Here is an 18,093-nt window from a genome sequence, read left to right on the forward strand (position 1 = left end):
TCCGCCATCACTACCAGTCTATGATTGGTAGTCTCATCTACTTGATGATTGGTTCACGACCCGACATCGCCTGGGGAGTCACACGACTCTCACAATACATGCAAAACCCTACGTCACAGCACGTGGAGGCCGCGAAACACATCTTCCGGTATCTCCGTCATACCACCGAGTATCGTATCCGGTACTCAGGCTCAAATCAGTCTGGTTTGATAGGGTATTCAGACGCAGATTGGGGCGAAAATCGGGATAACCGGCGATCAACAACCGGTTTCGTTTTCTTGATGGCCGATGGAGCAGTCACATGGGCATCTCGGATGCAAAAGACGGTGGCAAGATCCTCGACGGAAGCCGAATACATGGCACTCTCAGAGGCATGCTCTGAGTTAGCCTGGCTAACGTCACTCCAAAAAGAGTTAGGTTACTTTCCTACTGCACCACCACCTTTGGTAGCAGACAACCAAGGAGGAATCTTTCTCGCAGTCAATCCCGCTCATGACCGAAGGCTCAAGCACGTCGACATTCGATATCACTTCATACGCGAATACGTAGAAGAAAAACGAGTGGATATAGTCTACGTTAGTACGGACGAAATGATCGCCGACACATTGACGAAACCACTCGGTGCAACAAAATTCGAGCGTTTCCGGTCTATGCTAGGCTTAGTCTTCAGTAGATTAGGCAATAACTAGTCGAGTGGGAGTGTCAGAACTTGGGCGATTACGTCATTGCCCTGTACGGACTAATGGGGATATCATCACATGATCCCTCTATTATCTTGTAGTAATACGACATCTGATTACTCATGCTTAGTATACATGCTTACGCTCGGAGTACCATAGGTCTTATAGCAGTATCAGAGGTCCTAACCCACATGTATATATACTGGCCCTGTAGCACAGAATAAAGCAAGAGTTCAGTCGCACTTTAACAATGGGTAGAGTGATACAATCTCCGGAACAGTATGCGAGGCCGACAATCCTGTCGAGTTCGTTGGTGCAATGGCGCGATATGAGGTCTTGAGTCAAGCTGGTACCTGAGCCGGGTGATGCACTGAGGATAATTTTGCTCAGCCGAGCAAAGAATGCGTGTCCGTCGACAAAAGAGGTGTCGGCTAGCCCACCAGGCAGCCACTCGGACACAGACTCCTGCAATGTCCAGACACGATTGAACCAATGGCGATCGGAAGCGACAACATCAGGAGCTGTGGCGAATGGGAGCCCGAGACCGTTGAAGTATGTGACGCAGCGTCTGCTGCTGGACGCGGCTTGGTAGATATAGCCAATAGTCGGTACATCGACCTTCCACTCCTCCAACCGCGCCGGCTCGTCCTCATTATGGCCCTTCTGCCGCAGACACAGAACATCTACCCAGACGTACTCTGCTCCCATGTTGAGCAGCTCAACACGAACATGCTCGAGAGTTGTCGCGCGTGGGGTAGGTGCTGGCCACTGGTTGCCGTTGATGTTCGTCCATACGTCAACGCGATCTTCGTCGGCAACCCAGCTGTGTGATATTGTCCATAAATCTTCACTTAAAAATTCGTAGTTCTGGGAGTCATAAGCCGAAAGAACATGATAGGGGAGTATTCGGTTGCTGAGCAGATCCCATGGCCGTAGACCTCCCCGAAGTCACGTGACTCCCGGATCGCATACTCGAGAAATTCTCGCATGCCTTCCATCTCGAGCGTGTAAGCTGTGCCCATTACGACGTTGAGGTTGCGAAGAGTGTACGGGACATTTGCCAGTGACATGTCTGCAAGTGCATCCGGGATTGCGCCTGGGCTGATGTGGATCCACTGGAGGGGTACAGGAGAGCGAGGGGTTGGTCTGAGCATGTAGCACTCGCCATCCCGGAAGGATTTGAACAGATTTTCTTCTGGAATTTCCCCGGACAGAGCAAGCTGACAAAGCCCCCATATATCCATACGGTGTTCTATGGTCCTGACCAGCAGATGTCTACGGCGTCGTTCGGCATTGTCCCTTATGATCGTGAATATCGCGTCTCGGTCGAAGACATCATCCCAAGGCGGTCTCCTGCAGAGGAAAGTCTCCTCCAACTCCTTTAGCCTGAAGCAAAGCATGCCCTTCGGTTGGCCCGTTAGCATGCTCAGAGTCCGTTATCAGAATGGACTCCTGAAACTAACCGAAAGGTTGCCTCGAGCCTTGCCAGGATCCACCGGAGGGTCGGCTGACCCTCTACCATCCGTGTGTGCGATCTCCTTAGTAGAGGTTGTCCCAACTTGATTCATAGATATGCCACTCGAAGGTCTTCCGTCAGATAGATGGTCTTCAAAGACCCCAGTGGAGATGGGGCCAGGTGCAGCCTCGATGGCAGCTTCGTCGTGGTTCGCACGCAAGTGCATATTTATAACCTGCAGCACATTACATCGAAGATACTTAGCTTGACACGTTCTGGTGCCGTCAACGTGTTTACTTACCGACTGCTCGCTACTCAATAAAACTTCCTGCTGCTGCTCTGAAGTGGCTGCTTCGTATTCCCGTCGGATCCGCTTCTGAGAGATGGCGTCAAGTTTCCTTCAATGCCAACAGGTTCTAAGGCGACGCACCGGGGGAGGACTATCGCGAATGAATTGCATAGGGGAACGGGGCTCGTTTGCACGAGTAGCGCCCTGGCAATTTCGGCGTCGTCGGGAGTTCAGCGCAGAAAAATGATAAACGCACAGAGCCTGTGATGTCCTGCCGATCCTGTCTGCCGTGGTCAGAAGGCTCGTTGTCTTCTTTCATCCGCTTCCGACGTTCTGTAGACGGCCAAAGATATAGGGTCGTTAGAGATAGGGCTAAGACAGAAGGGAAGGACCCACGGTGTCTATCATCGGCGGCGTCCAGCGTTCGCAAGCTTGATGACATGGGAAAAAGCTGCGTTCGCCGGTTCAATAATGTGTGTAAATCGGGTTAACTAGATAGTAGGATAAAGCGCAGCGTATGTCGTGGTGGTCAGCGAAGATGAGAGTCATCGACAGGCACAGAGACGCGTGCAGCGAGGGAAGATGTTTCGTGATGTGCACATGCTATATAAACCTTAAGCACTAAACACCGGCGGGCGCCGATTCACGACATCAGTCGCTCTGTCCTCAGCTAGAGGTCACTCACGAATCTTCGCTAAGCCGGGGCCAGACAAATAATAATAATATTTTTCTGGCCCCGGCTTAATAATAATATTGTCTGTCTGTCTGTCTGTCTGCCTGCCTGTCTGCCTGTCTGTCTGTCTGTCTGTCTGTCTGTCTGTCTGTCTGTCTGTCTGTCTGTCTGGGGGCGATAGAACCAAGGCGGTGCGGAAAGGCATTTCTCATTGACGCCTAGGTGCCTGGGCTTCTGTATATGCAAAGCTCGGTCCTAAGACAGATAATGCAGCATCCCAGTAGCAGCATCATCATGTTCGCCCCTGGCTCAAGTGTTAACGTCGATGCAGATCGAGCAGAGCGGGCGATAACTCACCCTCCATCCCGTTGTAGCCCGGTCATCGACAGCGTTACACCTCAAAGGGCGACAATCAGGTGTCTGCTTTGATTCTGAAGAAGAAAAAAACTGACAATATTGAGGATGCTTGTCGCTGTTTATTGATTTGTGGCAGGGTCATAGTTTTGGTCGCGTGCCTAATTGGTGTCTAGGTACATTGAAGCTCAGCTCGGCACGGCACTGACTGTATCACGGGGGCGTACCATCTCCTAGTATACAAACTAGGCATGAAGCATATAACAGCTGCGATCAATTGGTATGAGAGATGAATGACTCGGAGGAAGTCGAGCCTGGAGTCACCTATCGAAACAGCCAAACAGTTGCAGGTCGCTTAAAGGCTCTGACGGTAGGGATCCATTGACGTGAGCGATGGCACAAGCGCGAGCAGATATTTATTGCATAACAAAGCAATGAGTATTTCCGGAAACTTCGGCATCTGCATTGCCTAGCAGGCGAACGGGCAAAGATAATATTTCGATTTCGAGGCAGAAGAGGAGAACGGCAAAATCGGTACCCAGGTGTCCTTCCGCATCAAATCAATTACCATTTTTAGTATTTACTTGATATCTACGGGTCTCATCAGCTAGGCGAAACCCGGCTGTATATCTACCTCTCAATCCTCTCAATGAAAAGACTTTTCACTTTGATGCAAAGCCTGTACATCACTTCAAGAACATCAGTAGGTGGCATCGAGTTAGGTGTGTCTCGACAGACGGACAGCGTTGCGGCAAGTAGTAAGAAAGTGGACAAAGATCTTGGTCGCTGTGTCGAACGAATGGATGCCTTCCAGCGAATACACAGTATGTTCGAACATCCGTCCTCTATCCGCGGCTCATTGCGTTTCCCTCAGTCGCGGATTTCAAACCGCCGCCTCGTTGCGCCGAGGTGTATGAGCACGTCCAGGGGATGATACATAATTTCCAAAGTGGAGGTCGTCGGCTGTACAACGCGGAAAAGGTGAGTATGCGGATGAAAGGAGTGTATACAGCAGCACGGTGGAAACGGCCGCCGCGGATGCAAACATCTCGTGCGGACTGGGCAGATCTAGTGGCCTACAACGAGCACATCAGCGATGTTGAAGGCGCCGCCTTGTCGCTTCGACTCATTCCACAAGCCAGTACGTTTCCATTCTGGTGCATATATGCGTCGTACTGACGACCATCTGCCTTATAGATGGCTCGAAATTCTACCTCCGTCGGCTGCCTCAACCCTCGCGCCGAGTTCGACGACCCGCGCACTCCGCTCCGTCCTCTCCCACTTCAGCAGACCTCCGAGCCCGCATTGGGGACATCTTTGGTGACGGCGTGCAACGCGACTCAACAGCTGCCCGTCACCAATGCCACTTCCTTGCCCTTGTCCGGCGTCTTTGGTGTTCACGGCGTGCAGGACCTTGTGACGCAGAAATATGGTGTCGGAGCATACGTGTACCCTTCGCTGATGACATCGTGAGACGGCCCGTGCCCTATGACACTGGGTGGTAAGCGCGCTTTTTTTCCGGCGTAAAATTGGCCAAGAGCTGATTGAACAAGGCTCCAACTTTCTCCGGTTTTCACCTGAAAAAAACCGAAGGCAAAACTCAGTTTTCCGCCAGTTTTACTGTGTTTTACACCATTTTGGCTGGTTTTGCACCAGTTTCTTCTCAGTTTGCATCAGCGTAGAATTGAGGAATAACTGGGCCTTGTTTAGCCGCTTTTGCCTGAGTTTTCCCAAGAAAAAAACTGCGCTTACCACCCTGTGTGATGCAGAAGATGAGCAGCTGGGGCCCCGGCGGCTGCTTATTTAGGCGAGAAGTGCGGAATGGAACACATGCCAGAGGAAGCTGAGACCACGCGTAGAAAGATAATCGCATCACGTAAATATTACGTGCATCGTGCAACCATCTAAGGACACACTTGAGTTGCATGCGGGGCCTTGCTGGTCATTGTAGGAGCCCACACGAAATTTATTGAACCGACGGCCAATGAGCGTAGGCAGATAGGCAGCCTCGGACCATCTCCCACGCACAAAATGCTGGAAAGCTGTGACGCGTGAGATAAAATCCCGCTCACGAGGCCAGCCCGACCAAGGCTGCATGCAGAGGAATGCTGGGTAGCCTGTCAGCCGCGACGGTTTTCAAATCACATGGGGGACGAACCACCAGGGGACCCTGCGCATGTACTCCTCCCACGCGCTGGTACGTCGCGGGGACGAAGTTCACGACGGCGAGGGATTCGCGCAGAGCAGGGGGAAGAGACGCGACGTGGTGTCGGGCTGGGCGTGATGCAACAGTAGGATGACGATGGCATGGCAGGTCGTGACGATGATGAAGAACGCCTGTGTCTCGATGTCAGATGCGGGTGGATGTTCGTGGAGAAGACAAAACGCACCTTCAGAAAGAACGCTTGTGGTTGTGCGATGTACTCCAAGAGTTGTCCGCGATACCTGACTCTGTCGCGGCACTTGGTAGGCGGCGTTGGAGATGTTGCGCCGAGGTAGAAGGCGAAACCTGTCAAGAGCAGTAGGACGGAGTTGAAAACGGGATACAAGGGAGCAACTCCGCTTACTTCGCAGGCCACCTTTGAGAGGGAACGACCCATGCATATACACCCCCACAACGGCGCAAACATCGTGAGTCGAGTCTGTATACGCCTCGGATTTAGTTTCGCTCCGTCTCTTCTGGAAGGTGTTGCAAACACTACGTCGTATGAGATCAGCATTGCTGTAAGAAAAGGGGTACCTTGCTATCAGTTGAGCAGTAGAGCACCTTCTGGCCCATGCCTCAGCTTGTCCGCCACTAGCGGCCTTATTATGAGCCAGGTAAAACCTACACTGTCTTCAGAGCCATCATCCTCATCACCTTCATCTTTAACCTTGCCATATCGGTCCTCGGCGTCCTCTCCATCCTTTGCTTGGGCACTACAACGTTACCGCCGCAGGAGGAGTGCGCCGATCGACTCCGTGAATGCGGTGTCCGTAGCAAAGCGCAGTGGCGCGAGAGAGCTCAGAGGAGCAGCAACAACGGCGGCAGTCTACGACAGTGGCAATGCCGTTATCTTGGCATCAGCTCCTGTGGTCGCTCAGATGGACAAGCTAGTGTATGCATGCACTAGCACTCTTATGTGCAGTACTTGCTAGCGAAGTAGTGTGTACACAGTAGACGCCGGACCGATCAAGCACCGTGCCGGTGGCCATCAGCGGGGCCCCCGCATGTTCTCACGCCCTCCGACGTGCTTTCGGGCTCCAGTTCACGTCGGAGCGTCTGTTCAGGGCCGCTGTCCGCTGCCGCGCGCGACGACCGACGCCCCGCCCTGCTGCCAGGGTCCCGCGCGCGATCGGGTGTCTCGAGACACCCGATTAGGCGCCCCCACTGTCCGTCCGGCGTCCGTCCGGTACCGTACCCCGTCAATGAGAAGCACTGCAGTTAGCCACGTGCTGATACGGTCACTCACAGCCATCGGCCATGAGGCACAACAACTGTGCTGTCCTAAACCACCCGCGGCTCCATTGCGGCCGACTTGCTAAATCTTCTCGATCTGGTGGGTTGCATTCGCATTTTCTGTACGCAGCCGCCTGAAAAAATATGCCGACTTAGATTTTGTGTCCCCTCCCGCCGACTACTTCGGATATCTATCCCTTCAAAGCGCACCTGTCAAAACATGGAGTGGACTCGGAGTTAAAGCGCTCCCTGCGGCGTGTATTTGTGCGGCTTTGCGAAACGTCCCGCCAGCTCCCGCATAGACTATCGCTGTCGAACGTGCAATTAACGCATCGCCAGCCCGTCGACGGCGGGGCGTACGGAGATATTTACAAGGGCGAGCACAGAGGAGACGTCATAGCCCTGAAGGCAGGTCGCTTCTTTCGTCATGGAGAGGATGACTCGAAGGTGCGCGAGATCTTGAGAGATTGACAGGGTACATCGCTGATCATGTCTTTCAGATATTCTACAGAGAGGCCGCGCTTATCCGTGGCATAAATCACAAACATATCTGTCCGATAATTGGTATCTATAAGCCTGGAGAATCCCTCACCGGCCCCATTTTCTTGGTGCTCCCTTGGATGAGCTACGGCAATGTCCTGCAATACATAGAGAAATCTGGTGAAGAGGACGCTATTCGATTGGCGAGTCTATTATCTGGAATATGCGGATGAACGCTGCTCAACTTTGGTAGATATACGAAGTAGCATCAGGACTGGAATACCTGCACAAGAAACACGTGGTTCATGGAGACCTACATGCTGTGCGTCTGACTACTCGGCATGCTAACTAATACCGTCTGAGCAATATGATACCCAGGGAAATATCCTCATCGATGCAGCCGGGGCTGTTCGTCTGGCAGATTTCGGGCTCGCCAACTTCTCAGACGCCGGAATGAGCTGCAGCTCAGCGCGGGCCGGTGCGACGCGCTATATGGCTCCCGAGATACTTGACCCGGACCGTACTCTGCTCTCACCCATCCATCATACGCCTGCCAGCGACATGTATTCGTTTGGCCAGGTGTCATGGCATGTGAGTCTATAGTAGTGGGTTACGCTATCTGCGGCCCGCCTTGACGAACCCTGTCACCAGATTTATACCGGGAAGATACCCTTCCACAACCTGAACAACTATCAGGCAATGTCTGCCATCATTAACGGCAAGAGTCAGGAACGTTCGCTATCTGATAAGCATATCCCCGACGCATTGTGGCATATTATGCAATTGTGTTGGTGCTTTGAGCCGCACCGACGTACCGATGCCCTGACAGTCCGCTCTCAGCTCGAGGCCGTCGGTGCTGCTGGTCACTCCGACTCACTCCAGCCTCCTAATTCCGGCGTCGACACACCTGCCAACTCCCCGCGGTCTTCTGAACTAGCGCTCACTCCCTCTGATGCTAATGTATTCAACGCGGAGTCACCATCTCCGTCTGCTGACGAAAGTTCCAACAGACATCAAGACGGCAGCGAAATCCTCGTATCTGTTGACGCTATCCTCTCCGATAGTGGTCTTCTACCGACCATACTCGACGCCTTTCGACAGCAAGATCCGCACACGCCAGACGATGTCATTGATTTTGTGCTAAAATTAATCTCTCATCGTGTCGCAGCCACAGCTGAGGACGTCGTTAACACATACGGTCACCTGCCCCTGGATCTGTTATCCAACCAAGACTGGACTGAGCTATCGTCTCTTGTCGTCAACACCATCAAAGCCCATCATCTCGACGTCCCTCCGCCCACTGAAGCTCCGACTTGGCTTGTCAAAGCGCTCGCGCTCGTCTTGTCTCCAAGCGGCCACGAGCTCACTCCGCGTCGTCACGTCACTGTTTACCGGTGCTTCCTAGAGGAACAAGATCCAAATCATGCCATACTACAGAACGTGATTTCGCCCGCGGTCACCAGATCAGGTGCCGACATCACGACCACCATGAGGCTCATTTTCGCCCTTATCGATCTCGCCCTTCGAGACCGTGACCGTGCCATTCCAGCTGCTCACGAGCCCAAACTCCTAGACCTCGACGTTCTGCAGGACCGAACAACCTATCAGCCTCTGTCGAACATCATGGGGGCAGCGATGAATGCGTTAAAGCAGCACGATAAAATACGGACTGCCCGCCGTGCGCGGGAGCTCACTTCCATCGACAACCAGCCCTACAGCTCCGCTCCTACGACCGAGGATGTCTCCATTGCAAATTCCATCCTTCTCCTATTCTCCGGATCGTCTCGAGCTGTGCCACAGGACGTGAGGGATTTCATGTACGGCTATGAAATCAGCAGCCGACCTCTCTCTGTGATCTTGGACGCTCTATCTACTGCCATGCTCGCTCCCAACAACACCGAGAATGGACCAGCAGCACCCTCCGCGGCATTTGGGCACCCTTCGTACAGAGTACGCGCAGTGCTCCGCTTCCTCTCGTTGTACTTCAAGCCGGGCGGCCTGAGCCTACCCCTCGAATCCATGCCAAATCTTCAGCATATCACATACGGTGTAAGCCAGAAGCTGCTCCAAGAGGTCGCAAAGGCGGTTACAGCTGGGCCTATCGACGACGATACCTCGAGCTGGTCGCATGATGCGGCGATGCTCCTAGCTTCAGCTCCGCAGAGCACCATGAGCAACGACGTGCAGAAAGCGCTTCTATCCTGTGCATCTAACACAGCCGTTATGCGCAAATTGCTTCATGCCATGGCCAATTCCACCATGCAGAAAGTGTCGTACGATAGCCTTGACCTGGTCTCCATTATCCGCGCCGCCACACAGTTCCTCACCAAGGTCGGACTCTACAGCCAGAAACCGCGTATATCCCCCGTCCTAGATCTCCACACACTCCCTGCAGAGGCCTTCACCGAGCTCACAAGAAAGGTGGCGCAGGGTCTAGCACCACTCGCCGTACAGCGGCCTAAGCAGGGTTCGTGGGCCTGCTATGCCCTCACCATCCTGCTCGCGCGGTCGGACCAGAATCTACCCGAGCTTGCTTTGGATGTGCTCCAGCGATATGCCCTCAGCCTACCCGAGCTGAAGCTTCTGCTTGACACGCTCAGCCCCTTCCCCGGCGACCAGGATCTCTTCACGGTGTTCTTGGGACCATTCGACGAGACCTCACTGGACTACGAGCAACTCGCCAGCGATACCACACAAGCATTGAACAATCTGCTCTGGGTCATCACCAGGTTTTCTCGGGTTCTACCCGTCCGTGATCCAGGCGAACGGTCCTCTCAATCGATGGACCAACTAAATGCTACATGGGGTACCCTCATGAATAAGGCCGGCGAAATACTCGCGGTCGCGCTGGCTGGCACGAGGTGGTACCCGGCCGCCGATTATTCGTCTCCAACCCCGCTAAATAGGCTAATGTCCTTCAAGAAACAAGCGGCGGTGCTGCTGCTCACGCCGTCGCAGCTAGATCTTCCTCCTACTGTAACCCGCACCCTCCAAAGCTGGTTGTCGCAGTCGTCCTTTGCTCTCAAAGCCACATTAGAGTCGCTTCTCAGCGACAGCGTCGCACCGGCCGATGCGCTCTGGTCCGTCGTGGCCGCGCTGCGTTACCTGATCGGCGACAGCGGGAAGGCTATTCCGCGTGAGGCATTCACTACCGTCCTGCAGTTCCCGGATTCACTCCCGGACGATCAATGGACGACGATAACGGACATCGTCGCGAAGATCATCCGCGGGAAAATCACAAACTACACTAGCTCGAAGCCGACCCTTCCCGAATGGCTCGTGGACGCAGTCATACTGCTCCTGTCTACGCATGAGATTTCGCATGACGCAGCTGGATGTCTCGAGCTTCTCTTCGGCCATACACCCAGCATAGTTCACACTGTCTGGGAACGCACATCCGCGAGCGCGTTCATACCACTTTCGAAACGCCTCGCGTCTATATGTACGAACGGTCTCACTCCGAAGGCGTGTCTCGACCTGTATGCCTGCTATCTGGCCCCAGAGGACAAACTCAACTCTCAGTCCGATCCCAGCTCCCGGTCAGTTTCCAGCTCCCAGCCAGATCCCAGCACTCAGCCAGATCCCGCAAAAACCGCTGTACGCAGATCTTTAACAGAAATTCTGCGAATGCAAAATCCGCTCAAGCCGGAGGTCCTCAAGGATCTCTGGGAATTCCTGGAGAAGTGTGTCCCGCAGCTGAACATTCCCTCCCCACAGTGGCGCAACGTGTCTGTCGAGGTCATTGGCGTGCTCATGCTGCTTTCGCGCCGCGTGTTCGAGATAAACGTGAGCGGGGCGCTTCTGAAGCTGTTCAAATCTATGTGGGCCAACGAAGGCTCGTTCGACATCTTCTGGCTCCTCGCGACGTTACATCCCAAGGATCGGCTGCAGGACCCGGGAATCCTTGGCACATGTCGCAACCTGCTCCGCACTGCTAGTGCCACTGGTGCGTACTGCTTGGCCCCGATAAGCGAATATTGTATACACTAACCACCATAACTGCAGATCTGAAGGAGTGCTTGGGGCAGTCTCGCGCAAGGCTTTCCGTTCTCATTGATAAAATGGACGACACCGAATTTCAAGATAATTTCGGCGCGCTAGATGCGCTGCGGCTTTGCGAGCTTTACGCTGATGTCCATCAGGTGGTACCAGGGGAGCGCCTGACTCAGGACGTGAAGTCCCTGTGGCGCGACATCTGGGATAAGCTTGCGAAGCTGGTACAAACCTATTATGCCGAACAGGGCTGGACGAGGCCGCCACGGAGGATGCTTGCCGATGCTGGGGAGGGTTGGACTATATCGAACCCTAGCCAGGATACGTCGCAGACATCTCCCGAAACCTTGTACTCTGAGGACCAAGAGTTGGCGAGGTCGTGCCTTGGGATGATGCAGTCCGACACGGAAGCACCCGGCGACCTGATCCTTGCACTAGAGTGTTTCGTTCCGCCCATCAGATCTTTGGTGGACTTCTTTTAAAGTTTTATATATCAGTAGCGGCCTTCCGGGTGTCGTACCGGAGAAGATTCGGATAGGTGAGCTGGACAGGTTCGCCTTCAGGGAAAACTTGTTGAGCAGCCGCCGTCTTGCGGTGCATCGAGATCGCATTGGATGTCTCGACTGGCGCCTTCGCTATCGAGTAGTGCTGCCAGATACATCCCCACCACTCTGATTTTGTATTTCCCGCTGCGAGGAGCACACCAGGCCCAGCTTTCGGCATGCACAATGATCATTACGTGTGTGACTCTCATCGCGCAGAAAAAGAGTCAAAGTAGATATACAAAAAACTTTTCTAGCCTGATGTACAATCCAGCCGTATTCCGAAGTGACCGTTATAGCCGTCGCGACCGTGGTTATGGCTTAAGCACCGGGAGGCGGGGGGCTAGAGAGGGAACATGTCAGCAAGAACACTCAATCCGTTCCAAATGTCTACGTACATGCGAGCGACCGAAGTCGTGGGGCCAGGGAGAGTCGTGAGGCTCGGGAAGGGGGTGGACGCGCACTAGAAGAGGGGCAGTCAGCTTCCGTCACGCTCGTGCGTGGCAAATCGGAGGACGCACAGCCTGCTCGACGTCGGCGCTGGTCTTGCCGGCGGGGAAGAACGAGAACGGGCCGTTGCCGGGGATGGGCTTGGAGATCGGAATGACGGCCGAGCAGTCGGTCATCGCGTCCGGGTTCTGGCCGAGCTGTGTGAGCGCGAGGAAGATGAACTGGAAGTCGCTCGTCAGCTTCGACTGGTTGTCTGTGGCCCGTTGTCAGTATTTTCTGTAGCACCTATATCTAGTTCGGGGCGATACATACTGACAAAGGACTGCCACTCGCAGGCCGTGCGCGAGTCGCGCGCGAGGGTATGGTCGGACTGAAGACGGATTTCACCCGCGAGTCCAGACTCGACCTCGCCTTGGTTGCCCCCAGAGCCGGGGAAGAGCACACCGCGTAGCTGGGTCTCGACGAAGAACTGGGAGTCAAAGACGCCGGGAGTGGAGTCGAACGGCAGGCCTTGGACAGTCGGGTCGACGTCGTTGGAGGCCGCGACAGAGTGGCTGAGATCGCATGGTCAGAGCGGGAGTGGTGGAAAACGCGCAAAGCACTCACGCCGAGAGCATCCAGACAAGCTCGAGCTCATCGAACTGGCCGGCATCGTTGACACGGTCAATGATCTGGTCGACAGTGTCTGTGTGTTGATCAGCTTCATTCCGAATCTTTTCAATGCTTTGGTGACGTACGGAACGGCTCGGGAACGAGACCATCGGGCGCGGCTTGGGTAGCTGCAGAACGCAGATAAATAATCAAAATTATTTGCCGATTGAAAAACGTCGGCGTACCAGGAGCGCGACCAGTGAAGAAGTTCATCTGCGGGGCACCGGGGCAGTTGCTCATGGCGACTGCACCGGCGAAGGCAATAAAATCGCCGGGGGTGACACCGTGTTTAGCGATGAATGGCTTCTGAAGATTGACGACTTCGTCGAGACCGATGTTCGGGTGGAATGCGGTCTCAATCTCATCGAAGAGAATGATGGAGCCGTCGGCACCTCCACCACTATAAATTTCTCAGTGACACTTTTGAGAGACATGCAATGCACAGGGAACATACCCAAACTTCCCCTGTGCCTCCATTGCAGGAGAGATGGCGATGGAGTCGTGGAAGACGCTGCAGATTTAAATTAGTCTCATGTGCAGAACGCTTGGTCCGCAGAAGCACTCACAGTCGGATGGACTCGTGGGCTTCAGCGCCGCATTGGCCTCCGTTGAAGAGGTTCTGCTGGATGTCGTCGAGGACGTCGAACCATGCGCAGCACGATTCGTCGCCGACGCTGGCACCGTTTGAGCAGGTGGCGCGCTTGTCCTTCAGCACGACAGCTGCACACGGTGTTCGGTATCATTGGCACAAGCGTGAATATGCTCGGGGACACAGAAACGTACCTTGAGTGACCTGGAGAGAGAGCGCGATGGAAATTGCGACGATGAGCTGCTTGAAGGCCATGACCGCTGGAATGAGGCTGTAGAAGAGACTGCGAGTGTCTTGGAGAGAGTATCGCGAGTTGCGTCCCCCTTTTATACAACGTTCCGCGTCACAAATTATCTTGGCTAGACGTCTGCCCAACGCATAATGTACCAGCAAGCAGGTACGATGCCAATAGCCGACGAATGAAAGCCTCACATAAGCTTAGCCTGTGAGCAAAAATTGAGCGGGACCGGCGGAACAAACAGCTGTTCTCCAAATGCAGCCTTAACCGTCGGGGCACAAGAACTGTACCAAGGACGCGAATGAACAAGGAAGCAAGGCCCACGGAAGAAATCGCGTGACAGCTGAGGGAGCGGTTCCGAGCTAAAGGGCGTAGTCTTGGCATTTCGGCGGCTCTTGGAAAAAGGTAATACTGTAGACGCGGGGCTGCCCAGCCCATCCTCGGAGATCGTTGCGGACCGGAACGTTCGTTCCTGGCACGAGCTGAAGTCACTCAGTAATAGTCCCAGACTTGAGCTTAGACATACAGTTCCATATCACATACCGCTGTGAAAAGCCCAAAGATTCGGTCCCGTCCAGTGAAGGAGCATTTACCACAGGCTAGGATCAGAGGCAAACATCCACACATGCAGGCGGCCAGAAAAGCACGTCTCAAACAGCGTTTATTTGTGTACCATAGCAACACACAAGCGTAAGCGGGATGCCAGAATGATGCTACGCACGCATTTACCTTCTAGCGCGGTCGATACCATGCTCCGCGAACGCGAAAGAGGCCGTCAAAGTCCCGATGCATCCTAAAGAGGCAAGTCTCCATAGTCGCGCGAGACGAATTCTGCATAGGCACGCTCCGCGATCTTCGCATGCTGATCTAGACTCAGCCGGACGAGTTGCGAGAATACTAGCGACATGGTGTGGTAAGACCGGCACATGTGTGCACTTGCCTGGTGTACCGCTGCCCTCGCTCAACGCGGAGTTCTCGTACCCGAGCTCGGACCGAGCGGATTGTGCTCACGCAATCCCAGAATTGCCACCATGGTATATATAGATGAGAGTATGTTCTACATCACGGACGGTGATTCGCTGTGCTGTGTCGTTTCGTGTGAGTGCGACTGGGTGGCATGGGACATTGCGGCTTGCTTTGATGATGGTCTCTTTCCGGGTGAACTAGGCATAACACAAAATGAGTTGCCGAGTCAATTTTGAAACCCTTAGTCCTGTTTCAATACCCCATGGTATTGGGTCAACGGCAGCGTAAGCAAATCGCAGGACAGGGATTACTTGCATACCTGGGAGAGCGACTCTCGGTGGCCCACGGACGTGGCCGAACCGTCAGAAATCGGCCATACCCCGGCAATGTGTGTGCCTAAACTCGTAACAAAACGCATACCCAACCCCTCAGCCATCTCCGCGACCGAGCATTGAAGTGTCGTCGGCTCTTCGTGCAAATGACGCGCGTATCTGTAAAATGGCCGCCGACTCAGGGTGGGAGCGAACAAAAAGGACCAACAAGTTAGTTTTAACTCCGAGATCTTAACCGTTAAGTCAGGCAAACAATACGCACGATCACACTATATGGCGACTGGAGACGGTCGAGCGACGAAGAGCGATGAAAACTACGGTCAGTCGCAGCTTACATAACCATTAACACTGGGCTGTAAGAGTTGTGACTAATGTACTTTATTTAACAAAACTTTCTTAGCACATTGATGCCCAGAGTCGATGACTGGGGGTGCATGAGCCCGAGGGTGGTGTCTTACGAATCGTCTACTACGACGTCTAGGCTCTGGATTCTAAACTCTAGAGTGTCAAACAAAACAAAAGACAAAATAAAAATCCTCCGATACGGGGAATCGAACCCCGAGCTATCGCGTGAAAGGCGATAATGTTAGCCGTTACACCATATCGGATCGATGAAAGTTGACTCCTTATATTACTTATACATATGAGCTATACGAGTAGAACGCGTCACTGGAAGGCTAGGACGCGTACACTCTTTTCCAAATCCACGACCAATTTTACTACATTTCCTCTACATACCCTCCTTGCTGTACAGTTACGCGAGGATGTCCGATAGCGGTAGCGGCCGTAGCACCCCTTCAGGCTGGAAGCGTCCAGCGAATACTGGCCCGAGGATAGGTCGACTTGGCGATGCGGCGGGTGCTGCACCATCCTCATCTTCCAGGTGTGTATTTCGGATAATTGTACATAGCCAGAGAGCTAATCATGTGTGTCGTGATTGTAGTGGCGGCCGCCGTATTGCATCCCTGCATGATGTCGGCTCTGGTGGTGGCGGTCCTTCGCTCGGCGGCCCTGGCGGAGCGAGGCCCGATGATGACGATGACGACGATGACGAGGACCAGGACCCTCAGACGTTCTTTGCTGGCGGTGGAGATCGCAGGTGCGTGCTTTACTATAACCTTGAGCTCATTACTCAATTGTGAGCAGTGGCATTTCAATCCAAGGACCGCCGGGGCGAGGCCCTGTCCCCGGAGGTGATGTCGTAAGGGATTTGTTGAGACGGGCTGCAGAGTGAGTGACCCCAATTTGGCTGACAGTATCAGGTCGCGAACTGATTTTTAACTCAGAGCCGGTCCCCCTCCTGTACCTTCAACGGGTCCCGCGCGCTCAATGTTCTCCGGAGGAGGACATGTTCTCGGTGGCGAAGACGTAGAGAGCAGATACGTCCCTGATCCCCTCGCTGGGCGTACGTGCATTATCTGCCCTATTGTCACGGCAATCGACTGACCACTTTCTTCTGGCCCTTCGCTTCTTTTCGATGTCAATCTCGCTGTGAAATGCCATCAATGACCCACGTATATATCGACCTCGTACCTTTGAACGCATGAAATACCGCTTTTCTTGCGATAACGTGCTCTCCCCCCTCTTGCGTCTCGTATGCGCAAAATAACAATTTAAAGCGCAAGATGACGATGCCCCGACCGCCATACGTCGAATAACTTTCTGGCGGGACGGTTTTAGCGTGGACCACGAGGATACGACTGGCGAGCTGAAACGCTACGACGATCCCGCGAACGCACAAATCCTTCGCGAAATCAACGAAGGCCGCGCACCACCATCAATTCTGAACATCCTACCTGGGCAGCCCGTCGAGCTTCGTATCGCAAAGCGCACCCACGAAGATTACGTCGCGCCTGCCTCTTCTGCGGGACCAGCGCGTGTGTTTGCCGGTGCGGGGCAACGCCTCGGCTCGCCCGTGCCTGGACAGGCGAGTTCGTCATCGGCGAGCGCGGCAAGCATGCCCGGCGGGTTCCCGACCACTGCAGGTGCAGGTGCATCTCAGGTCCCTGCGGGTACACAGAAGGAGAGCATAGCGACGCGCTTTGAGGTCGACAACACTCTGCCAATGACGCGCGTACAGGTCCGCCTCGTAGACGGGTCACGCCTCACTGCGCGTATGAATCTGACACATCGCGTACGTGACCTGCGTGGCTTTGTCGATGCGTAAGTGCCTCCTATGTCTCTAGTGAAATAAGAAAGCTGATCTCTGCGATCGTCATAGGTCGTCGCTTGAAGCTGCTAGCCGGCCGTACACGCTTAACACCGCGCAACCCGCGATGAAGCTGCTCGCAGATGAAGAACTGACGATTGAGCAGGCAGGGCTTGTGAACAGTGTTGTTGTCCAGCGCTGGGTCTGAATAAATTTGGCCAAAGTATCGTAAGAGAGATGAAGAACCGGTTTGTTTCTTACTGTACGATAGACTCATGTGCGTCAATGTGTTGTTGAATGCATGCTGTTGTAAGAGTGAAATTACAGCACTCACATGAGGGGAGGTTTCAATGTCGCACGCACAGAGGCGTCTGCCGCACAATGCGCGCCTTTTTCGGAAGAGGAAAATTACGTAATATATCAAGGCGGAGCACGGGATTTCTAGCAGACCTCACACCACTCCTGTGTTCACCTTCTTTGCCTGAGTCTGTCGGATTTTCCTCTCAAAGCGAGTACGTGAGGCTCGCCTGCTGGCTGGCTTTGCTGGGCAGCCCACTCACATGCACAACTTCATGACAAAAAAAAACGCGAGCATGAAAATCATCCGTGATTGCGGACACTCCACGCAGCGTTTGCAATGAGATGTGGAAAAACTGTAGAGGTCTACAGTCTACAGAACACTGCGTAGCCAAGGATCCGGCGAAAGCGGCCGTCCTTGCAGCCCGGCACGTCATCCTTGCTACGTAGAGCGACCTGCTGGACGTTTAGCAGTGTAAACACGGGTAAGACCGGGGCCTATGTCTCTAGTTAGG

General features: G+C 53.9%; 6 protein-coding genes and 1 non-coding gene across 7 annotated transcripts; 3 read left to right on the top strand and 4 right to left on the bottom strand.

Annotated features, from left to right (window-relative positions):
- Positions 1-853: 853 nt before the first annotated feature.
- On the bottom strand, positions 854-2,867 carry PHACADRAFT_200229 (uncharacterized protein; the record flags this gene model as incomplete). The annotated part of the gene is made up of 8 exons (XM_007400481.1): positions 854-862; positions 924-1,503; positions 1,572-2,083; positions 2,144-2,371; positions 2,438-2,512; positions 2,567-2,629; positions 2,682-2,758; positions 2,822-2,867. 8 exons carry the CDS (start codon positions 2,865-2,867, stop codon positions 854-856), a joined length of 1,590 nt encoding a protein of 529 aa, XP_007400543.1.
- A 2,646-nt stretch (positions 2,868-5,513) lies between these two features.
- Positions 5,514-6,558, bottom strand: PHACADRAFT_263495 (uncharacterized protein). The gene is made up of 4 exons (XM_007400482.1): positions 6,020-6,558; positions 5,843-5,961; positions 5,611-5,789; positions 5,514-5,560 (listed from the first exon to the last, which is right to left on the bottom strand). Exons 1-3 carry the CDS (start codon positions 6,054-6,056, stop codon positions 5,670-5,672), a joined length of 276 nt encoding a protein of 91 aa, XP_007400544.1. The 5' UTR covers positions 6,057-6,558; the 3' UTR covers positions 5,514-5,560; positions 5,611-5,669.
- Positions 6,559-7,374: 816 nt separating this feature from the next.
- On the top strand, positions 7,375-9,398 carry PHACADRAFT_129332 (uncharacterized protein; the record flags this gene model as incomplete). Its single annotated transcript, XM_007400483.1, has 4 exons — positions 7,375-7,578; positions 7,635-7,693; positions 7,750-7,962; positions 8,023-9,398. Coding segments are annotated over exons 1-4 (1,713 nt in total), but the record flags the coding sequence as incomplete, so codon positions are not given.
- Positions 9,399-11,365: 1,967 nt separating this feature from the next.
- PHACADRAFT_263500 (uncharacterized protein) lies at positions 11,366-11,818 on the top strand (the record flags this gene model as incomplete). Its single annotated transcript, XM_007400484.1, has 1 exon — positions 11,366-11,818. A coding segment is annotated over exon 1 (386 nt), but the record flags the coding sequence as incomplete, so codon positions are not given.
- Positions 11,819-12,084: 266 nt separating this feature from the next.
- PHACADRAFT_263501 (uncharacterized protein) lies at positions 12,085-13,878 on the bottom strand. Its single transcript, XM_007400485.1, has 10 exons — positions 13,791-13,878; positions 13,574-13,727; positions 13,462-13,518; positions 13,193-13,407; positions 13,094-13,135; positions 12,963-13,041; positions 12,669-12,910; positions 12,428-12,609; positions 12,305-12,369; positions 12,085-12,249 (listed from the first exon to the last, which is right to left on the bottom strand). The coding sequence occupies exons 1-10, from the start codon at positions 13,849-13,851 to the stop codon at positions 12,228-12,230; spliced, it is 1,119 nt and encodes a 372-aa protein (XP_007400547.1). The 5' UTR covers positions 13,852-13,878; the 3' UTR covers positions 12,085-12,227.
- A 1,790-nt stretch (positions 13,879-15,668) lies between these two features.
- PHACADRAFT_t138 lies at positions 15,669-15,740 on the bottom strand. The gene has a single exon. It is a non-coding gene; the product is annotated as a tRNA-Glu (tRNA).
- A 126-nt stretch (positions 15,741-15,866) lies between these two features.
- On the top strand, positions 15,867-17,595 carry PHACADRAFT_263503 (uncharacterized protein). The gene is made up of 6 exons (XM_007400486.1): positions 15,867-16,015; positions 16,076-16,231; positions 16,279-16,362; positions 16,419-16,537; positions 16,752-17,295; positions 17,354-17,595. Exons 1-6 carry the CDS (start codon positions 15,897-15,899, stop codon positions 17,487-17,489), a joined length of 1,158 nt encoding a protein of 385 aa, XP_007400548.1. The 5' UTR covers positions 15,867-15,896; the 3' UTR covers positions 17,490-17,595.
- The last annotated feature ends 498 nt before the right edge of the window (positions 17,596-18,093 follow it).

The sequence above is a fragment of the Phanerochaete carnosa genome (genome assembly GCF_000300595.1).
Source record: "Phanerochaete carnosa HHB-10118-sp unplaced genomic scaffold PHACAscaffold_10, whole genome shotgun sequence".
Classification (NCBI taxonomy): domain Eukaryota; kingdom Fungi; phylum Basidiomycota; class Agaricomycetes; order Polyporales; family Phanerochaetaceae; genus Phanerochaete; species Phanerochaete carnosa.